This window comes from Electrophorus electricus, unplaced genomic scaffold, assembly GCF_041902795.1.
Source record: "Electrophorus electricus isolate QZ-2024a unplaced genomic scaffold, ASM4190279v1 Scaffold70, whole genome shotgun sequence".
NCBI lineage: Eukaryota > Metazoa > Chordata > Actinopteri > Gymnotiformes > Gymnotidae > Electrophorus > Electrophorus electricus.
Window position 1 is genome coordinate 488,803 of NW_027658787.1, and position 8,550 is coordinate 497,352.

An 8,550-nucleotide genomic window follows, 5' to 3' on the forward strand; every position below is an offset into this window, starting at 1 on the left:
TAGAAACAAGCTGACTGTCTTTTCATCCGCTCCAATATTGCATTTGGCTCCGCCAGGGATCCCAGTACGATGCGTTGGATTACTTAAAACACATTGTTGCAGAATGACAGTGCAGGAAAGTTCATGCCATTCCGACGCTGGCGCACTCCGCGCACGGATGGAGTAGAAAGTAAGTGCTTGCCGGCGAAAACTGTGCGTCACAGGCACCGGGCGAATAAGCACACATCGTCGTTCATCGATATCATGAAGTGAGTGATTGCTTTGAGCATTTCCGAATCTGCAGATAAGGCAAATTTTTCTGACTAACGGATTATCACCAAGTCTACCTTAGATCCTCCATATTATAAAAATAAAATGATCTGAATATATGAAGATAAAAAGTTGTAACATTTATTTGAAGCGCAAAGCGGACACTGCCATCTGCTGGTGCTGAATAAATCACCACAAATTTGGCGGTCAGAACTACGCGAGTTTTCAGTGCGAATTCAATAATCCCCAAACAACACTTTCCAATAGTTTTGCTTCTTTCTGATCTTATTGGATTGCCGAAATGTTTGTCTTGAGTTATCCAGGTAATGTTGTCTGAAACATCTAGACTATATCTAGATTTATGCTCTGTTCATTTGCTTTCTCAAAGAACAGATAGAGCAAGACAACGCTCACAACTATGCCAATTCAATTCAGTTTAACCATACAAGAAAATATTACATAAATATTGTTTCGGAGCCATGTGTAACTAATTACCGCAACACGTAGCCCAGTGTTTCCCCCTAGAAGACTGAAAAAAACAATTTTGTATATTGTTAGCATATAGCGACATAGCTAAAGGAAATGGTCTGAAAGAGAAGCAGTGTTACTGTAGATTAAAAAAAAACGATTATTTTTCTCAGATTAATGTTCTTAACGTGTGTAATAACGTTAATACGTACAGCATATCTCAATCATCGATACAATGCCGCGTATTTACCGTTTTTCAAGGGTAAAACTAATAGGGGAAATGGGAATGACACCAGCGAAAATTATCAGGTCAGGGCGTGTTGCCTTTTAGAGTGTCTGGAATAAGGAGGCACCCTGAATATGCAATACCGATATAGTAAGGGTTTACCAGCCATCTCCGATTTTAAAAGGTTGCTAGTAAATGTAACAAAAAGACTTAAAAGACGCTGAATGTTCCTGAAAATGAACCCGCTGACCACACTCCATCTCAGAAAACACGATAAGGATAAGGATTAAAAAACCTTACTTAAAAAACCATGTATTAATAGCATAGCTTATCCGCCTATTCAGAAGATGGATTTAGAATCACCCCAACATGTATCTAATTACAGGCCAGGACAAGTAAAAACAGACATACAAGAATGTGTAAAACATTTGGTAATGTTTAGCATACACCCTGGGATATTGGTCTAATACGTCAACTAAGTGCCAAATGGTCTAGGACGATATCAGGGGTTTGCAAGGCAGCCAAGACTGCGACCTTATTTTCTGTCACAGCTACATTTTGTCAAATTCAAGGTCCCATTGAACTGTGGAAGGAATGCCACAGACACACCCACCGTAAAGGACAATCACTGTTGTTGGCACTTCCTTCTTCACTCCAAACAGAATCTCGCTTATCACATCTAGTAAGTTCCTTGATTTCTGTACTCGCTTTGATACTTATTTTTATTGGCATCTTAATGTTTTATGATTCAATCTTTACGGTGCTCAGTTGTTTTACCTCGTTTTGATTTGCCGACTTGGTGGATAGATTTGGTAAAATAGAGTTTTAATAAGTGCAGTAGCCTATTCACCTCTCTGGAGTATAGGCGCTAGCTAGCTAGCTAACATAGTTAGCATGCCTTTTTAAAAGGAGAAACCGAAATCGTGGTGCCGGAATTTCGTGTAATATTTTGTTTAATACTTGAACGCGTGCCAATTCTGTTTCTGTTAGCTACCTATTTTTTGCAGCGTTTATATATTACGTAAGTTGGGGTGTAAACTGGAATCGACTGCCATTTTCCAGGAAGAGAGTGACCACTGTTTTCGTACAAAGTTACGTCTGCAAAAACTGCAACCCATTGGCATTAAATAGATTTGTTAACTCATCAGTTAGCGCGGCATGACATTTTGTGCTTGCTTCTTTACGTTGCACCACGTGTTTTTTAATATTCCGTTGTTATTTTGAGGATTGCAGTAGCAGGTGAGAGAACTGTTCCAATTGTCATAAAATAGGATTGTGTAGTCAGACTTTGACTTCGTTTTAGTCATTTATTGTTGCCAACCAGTCCGAAGCAATCTGGTGTAAAGTTTGACCTTCTTATTTCAAATTCACGAGAAAACAGCACCGTCAACCTTACATGCTAGTTCTTAATTTCAGTACGAGGGAAAGGTGGTTTGATTAAAATTAGTTGGACCTCGATTCTGGGTTAAATTTCCTATGTTCAAAGTCATCCTTTTTTATATATATATATATATATATATATATATATATATATATATATATATATATATATATATATATATCTTCTACTTGGTTTTTGCAAAGATATGTTTGTAGTTGTTTTGTTTCGGTTCATGTTGCCTCTGGCAATAGACAGTAAGTGGGAGAACTATTAAAATGTTTGAAAGTAATCACTGGGTGGCACTGTTTCGCATTTTCATTAAATTGTCCCATTGAATTTGTGGTGGCTGAAATACATAGTTTTGATATTTTCTTTTGTTGCCAGGCCGTGTTTGACCCGCGGGACATATGTTGCGCACCTCAGGTCTATATAAATGTGTTTTATGCAAGACGATTATAGACTTTGTTCTAGTGTGTAGCTGATTCAGTTAATATCCTGGGAGATAGTTAACCCTACTAGGAAGGTTCTGCATTATGTTGGGATCAGGAAAGGGGAGGGGTTTGCTTGGGATTCCATCTGTCTTCAATCATGGCACAGTAACAGCCAGTATGAGTTTATAAGTCAAACCTGTTTACAAGAACAATACAATCTCTCCCTTACTCTCTCTCCCTTTCTAATGTTCTCTTCCACTGTCCCCCTTCTCATCTTCCCTCCACTTTTCTCTTTCTGTATGTCGTTCTCTCTTCAAAGTTTCCGGTGATGAGTTACCCCGGATACCCCTCTGGATCAGATGGCTACCCACCCCAGGGCGGCGCTTACCCTCCTCAGCAGGGCATGTACCCACCTGCAGGTGGAGGCTACCCACCCCAAGCTGGAGGCTACCCATCCCAGCCTGGAGGCTATCCATCCCAGCCTGGAAGCTACCCACCCCAGGCTGGGGGCTACCCTCCTGCAGCAGGAGGTTATCCCCCTCAGGCTGGAGGTTACCCAGGGCAGCCAGGGGGATACCCAGGGTTCCCACCCCAGGGAGGTGGCTATCCCCAGGGACAGCCAGGGGCTTATCCCTCCATGCCTCCTGCAGGTAGCTGATGTAACTAAATGTTATGTTTGTAAAGGAAGGTAACAGGTGTGAGGAGAATAAAAAATCATTATTTTATTTACCTTATTGCTAAGATATTGTGAGAATTGTATGTTGCAAACATGGCTTTTGGCTTCAATGTACAGTTGTAAAGAGTATTTTTCTCCACATTTATAGGTGGATGGGGGGGGCAGCCAGGCTATGGTACAGTAAGTACACTCTTTAATAAATATTGTATGGTTAATATCATTCAAATTATGTGATGTCATATTAATATCATTCATATAATGCTAATCATTTTGTACTTGTAAACACGTCTGGTGCGTTAACTCCATTTTAGTGGTATAACTCCATGTAAACTATTTGGAGATCTGATGCCTGGTTTCTATGTTCTGTGTCAGCCTGGAGGAGGGATGCCACAGGGCTACCCTGGAGGTCCTGCACCAGGACAGCAGTCAATGCCAGGATACCCAGGGACTGGCCCCACTCCCAACCCATCCATGCCAGGCATGCCTGGGTATGGCGGAGGAATGCCGTCTGGCCCTGGTGCACCTACAGTGCCTGCTATGAATGTAAGCGCATCATTCTCACCCATGATAGGTCAAAGTCCATTAAGACTCCTCACATAATTTGTGATGAGTCCTGAGAGATTGATGAATGCCCATTGTACGGGAGATGCAATGGCCTCTGTCAACCCTGTCAGTGTAATCTGTGAGGAGTCAGAGTCCTAAAGATTGTTATTGGTTAGAGTTCATTATGACGCTTAATATTCTAAGTAAAAGGACAGAATCCATGAAGACATTTTAACAAAAGAGGCACCCCTAAATAAGGATGATTTGCAGGGACACTGCAGCACCCCTTGGAAAATAACATGATTTCACAATTGAATGATTTAGTGCAGTCTATATTAATATTGTATTTCATGAAAATGTGTGCCAACACAAATGAAAAAAAACTGCAAAGGTCCAGAGGAAATTATGTTCACAACTGTATGTAGTTAGTAGGCACTCATTATCAGAGCAACTCTAAATCAACTAAGTCTTGCTACATCATAATGTCATATGGTAGCTTGGCATATGGTTGGAGTGTGGGAGGGGTATATACAATTGTTGCAATAGAGAGCTACCTGCAAGTTGGCTTTCTTTAGTTAACACCCCTAGTGTAATACACCTGATCCTGTTGCTCAAGATGTTCTAAAGATATGAACTGCATTGGGTGGGTTGGCTTGGGGCATAGACTGAACTGCAGGATGGCAGGTCTCTGCATGGAAAGTCATTAGGTAGCAGCCCTCAGGGGTCCTCTCTACTTGTTACAATGCACAGTAGGGTAATCATAGTAATAATAATAATAATAGTAATAGTAGTAGCAGTAGTAGTAATAGTAGTAGTAATAGTAGTCGTATGAGTAGTAATTGTAGTAGTAATAATAGTAGCAGTAATAGGAATAGTAGTAGAAGTATTGATTGTAGTAGTAATAGTAGTAGTAGTGGTAGTAGTAATAGAAGTAGTGTAAATAGTAGTAGTAGTAGTAGTAATAATAGTAGTGTAAATAGTAGTAGTGGTAGTAGTAATAGTACTAGTGTAAATAGTAGTAGTAGTAGTAGTAATAGTAATAATAGTATTAGTTGTAATAATAGTAGTAGTGTAATAATTGTAGTAGTAGTAGTAATAGTAATGGTATGAGTAGTAATTGTAGTAGTAATAGTATCAGTAATAGGAATAGTAGAAGTATTGATAGTAGTAGTAGTAGTAGTAGTAGTAGTAGTAGTAATAATAGTATTAGTAGTAATAGTAGTAGTAGTAGTGGTATGAGTAGTAATTGTAGTAGTAATAATAGTAGCAGTAATGGGAATAGTAGTAGAAGTATTGATTGTAGTAGTAATAGTAGTAGTAGTGGTAGTAGTAATAGTAGTAGTGTAAATAGTAGTAGTAGTAGTAATAATAGTAGTGTAAATAGTAGTAGTAGTAATAGTACTAGTGTAAATAGTAGTAGTAGTAGTAATAATAGTAATAATAGTATTAGTTGTAATAATAGTAGTAGTGTAATAATTGTAGTAGTAGTAGTAATAGTAGTGGTATGAGTAGTAATTGTAGTAATATTATCAGTAATAGGAATAGTAGAAGTATTGATAGTAGTAGTAGTAATAATAATAGTAGTAGTAGTAATAGTAGTAGTAGTAATAGTAGTAGTAGTAGTGGTATGAGTAGTAATTGTTGTAGTAGTAATAATAGTAGCAGTAATAGGAATAGTAGTAGAAGTATTGATAATAGTAGTAGTATTAATAGTAAAAGTAGGAGTAATAGTAGTAGTAGAAGTAGTAAAAATAATAATAATGCTTTACACTGGAATGATTATACAGAGATTACAAAGTTTAGATGATGATAAAGTACATTAATTGTGAAATATTAAATATAGTACCCAATAAGCAATGTAACTGAGCTAGTAAGAATATTTGTAATGCCTGCTATATCCTCCTTCACACTATATTGTTGGCCTGCTTTTGGTTGTGTTTGATATGGACATGGGACGTCATTCTGCTGCTGTATTACACGTTCACACCTGCACCTGCTGTCAGTATGTTGACACAAGGTGGACCAGAGGCTCAGTTCATAGACTCACCTATGCAATGTCAGCATTGAAGTGTCATGATCGCTGCTCTTTAAACTAACCTCACCATAACTGCCTGGCTCAACATGAAACCAGCCTGTTGACAATGTCTGTGTCACTCTGTCACTGTTCATTTGTGTCCATCTGTACTTTCATAAACATTCTTCAAGCACTGGGTTTTTGAGGGTACATATTTTCCCTCCGGCTTTGCTTATATGGTGTCACAACATTAACATTAAATTAAACATGTCATATAACCGACTCTTTTATATAGACACTGTTCATGTGTTTGGGTTGTTGTCTAGCGGGGTTTCCGTGGAACCATAAAGGATTTCCCTGGTGCCGACCCTTTCCGAGATGTGGAGGTTCTCCGCAAGGCCATGAAGGGCTTTGGTGAGCAAGAACTGGCATTTAAACTCCACACAATTACACAGCTATTAACATAATTAGCATACATCAGTGAGCGTTCATCATGGCAGAAACCTCAGAAAAGCCATACAGAGAGTACCTTGGATTTCATTCTTATTTTGACCATTAGCTAAATTTCAAATTCTTGTTAACTGGTTATTGTTTGATATTCGATTGCTTGTTGTTTAGATGGCCGCTTGTTGTTTGTTCGATATTTGTTTGTTTTTTGTTTCTGCGATTGTTGATGAAGGTCTTGCTGTCTTGCAGGCACTAATGAGGATGCAATCATTGAGTTGTTGGGAGCCCGCTCCAATAAACAGCGGGTCCCCATGGTGAAGGCTTACAAGACCACCTATGGAAAGGTGAGCCCAGCAGCACAGAGGTCCAGCCGCATTCGAGCACTTCCACGGGAAAGCAATTCCTCCAGTGACTCAAGTCACGGCATTAGCTTTACTTTAAAGCAGAGACAGTGATGTGTCAGGAATGTCATATGTTCTCTCACTCAGCTCAAAGCATGCGTCCAATGGTTGCAAAGCCAGAAAACAGTACTTTAAAATAATTTTAAAACTGACCTGTCAGTCTTTAACTGGCTTGCTAGTTTTTAATTGACCTTCCAGTCTCTAACTGACCTCCTGCTCTTTCACCTGAATCCCACCTTTATTTTTCTTACATGTTGTAATTAGTTAGAAAGAACTTCATGTTCATAACCCTACACCCTCCTTGCTTTCTTACTCTCTCTCTTGCGCACTCTCTCTCTATAACTCTCATTCTTTCTTCCACTTTATATTATCCTGTTCTGCTTTCTCTCTCTTTCTCTTTCTTTTATTTATCTGTCACCTTTTTCTCTCTCATATCTTCAATCTCTTTCCTTCTCTCTCTCTCTCTCTCTCTCTCTCTCTCTCTCTCTCTCTCTCTCTCTCTCTCTTCTGCCCATCAGGACCTAATCCATGACCTGAAGTCGGAGTTGACAGGCCACTTTGAGGAGCTTGTGCTGGCTATGATGAAGACCCCAGCAGAGTATGATGCCTTTGAGCTCAAGCATGCTATAGTGGTGAGTGTCCACCAGAATGGATGTTGTCTGACACTTTAAGCTCTTACTACTTTGTGTTGCTTCAAAACTGGAGACCCAAAATGTATAAAAAATTACTACTTTCCACTAAGATGGCTGCATTAACTGAGGTAACTCCTGCACCTGTGTACAGCCCCCCAACACACACACATGCACACAGTGAACCACTCTCACTGAAAAGGCCCTACACTTAGATACTGCACCTCTGACAACCAGATGTCTCTGCTGGTTTACACTCGAATGGTCTATGCAGACTCTGTTATCTAGATTTGTCTTGTTGAATTTTGTAGAATGTGTGAATTTTTGAATGGGCACGGGTTAGCATTTTATTAAGGTTGCATCCACCTCATAACATATGCTGTAAGTCCATGTTAGATACAATGGCTGACTCATTGTACAATTCAAACAAGACAGTCCTGTAGGACAGGATCTTGTGATTTGTTTAACATGAATATAAATGGCCTACTTGAATAGTGTTTTACTGGTACTAGCGTGAGTCAAGGTAAGAATTTTGGGTGTGTCGAGGCTTTGAACAGAGCTGGAGGCCTAAATCTGCTTGGGGTGTCTGCTCAGACTAAGGGAGTGTGTGTGTTAGTGAACCTTGTCTTCACCAACGTGGAGCAGTGTGACGCAAACTATCCGATGACTCCCTTTTTCATCCCACTTTCTCTTTTTCTCACATCGAGGCTCAGGTGCCCACTGGGTTTTAGGGTGGAGTTAGCCACTGTGTGGTATGTGGAGGTTTAGTGAAATAGCTGTTGGCAAGCATACAATGTTGTGTGTAAACAGCCAGTTTAGAATGGGCTGGGTTAGCTGACTGAACTTTAATGGAACCCCCCCAGCTGAGGGGTTAGTAAAGTTTGGTGTTGGTCTTTCTTGGATGTGTTTACTCACAGGACCTCCTGAATGGTACTTTAAATGAAACCTATTATAACTCTGGTCTTATTATGACTGGTCTTTCAGAAAAATGCTGTTTGTGTTATTTTAGCACAGTTCATATAATTAGCATCCTACAATGATATTACTTTTTAAAATATATTTATCTAAGGCAGTCAGTTTCCTAA

General features: G+C 39.5%; 1 protein-coding gene across 3 annotated transcripts; it reads left to right on the forward strand.

Moving 5' to 3' along the window:
- Positions 1-43: 43 nt before the first annotated feature.
- Positions 44-7,522, forward strand: LOC145656495 (uncharacterized). 3 transcript variants are annotated; one of them, XM_081709659.1, is made up of 8 exons: positions 44-169; positions 1,516-1,625; positions 3,075-3,405; positions 3,580-3,611; positions 3,804-3,974; positions 6,315-6,402; positions 6,685-6,779; positions 7,355-7,522. In XM_081709659.1, exons 1-8 carry the CDS (start codon positions 124-126, stop codon positions 7,505-7,507), a joined length of 1,026 nt encoding a protein of 341 aa, XP_081565785.1. In that variant the 5' UTR covers positions 44-123; the 3' UTR covers positions 7,508-7,522. The 3 variants fall into 3 exon arrangements, with proteins under 3 accessions (XP_081565785.1, XP_081565786.1, XP_081565787.1); XM_081709660.1 differs by lacking the exon at positions 44-169 and adding an exon at positions 536-572; XM_081709661.1 differs by lacking the exons at positions 44-169; positions 1,516-1,625 and adding an exon at positions 2,000-2,182.
- Positions 7,523-8,550: the final 1,028 nt, after the last annotated feature.

What these genes read in the sequence shown, in the direction of transcription:
- LOC145656495 (XM_081709659.1), top strand. Translation starts at nt 124, where the DNA reads ATGCCATTCCGACGCTGGCGCACTCCGCGCACGGATGGAGTAGAAA. An exon ending in TCCCTCCATGCCTCCTGCAG is followed by an intron (nt 3,406 to 3,579) that starts GTAGCTGATGTA and finishes CCACATTTATAG; the next exon opens with GTGGATGGGGGGGGCAGCCA. An exon ending in ACAAGACCACCTATGGAAAG is followed by an intron (nt 6,780 to 7,354) that starts GTGAGCCCAGCA and finishes TCTGCCCATCAG; the next exon opens with GACCTAATCCATGACCTGAA.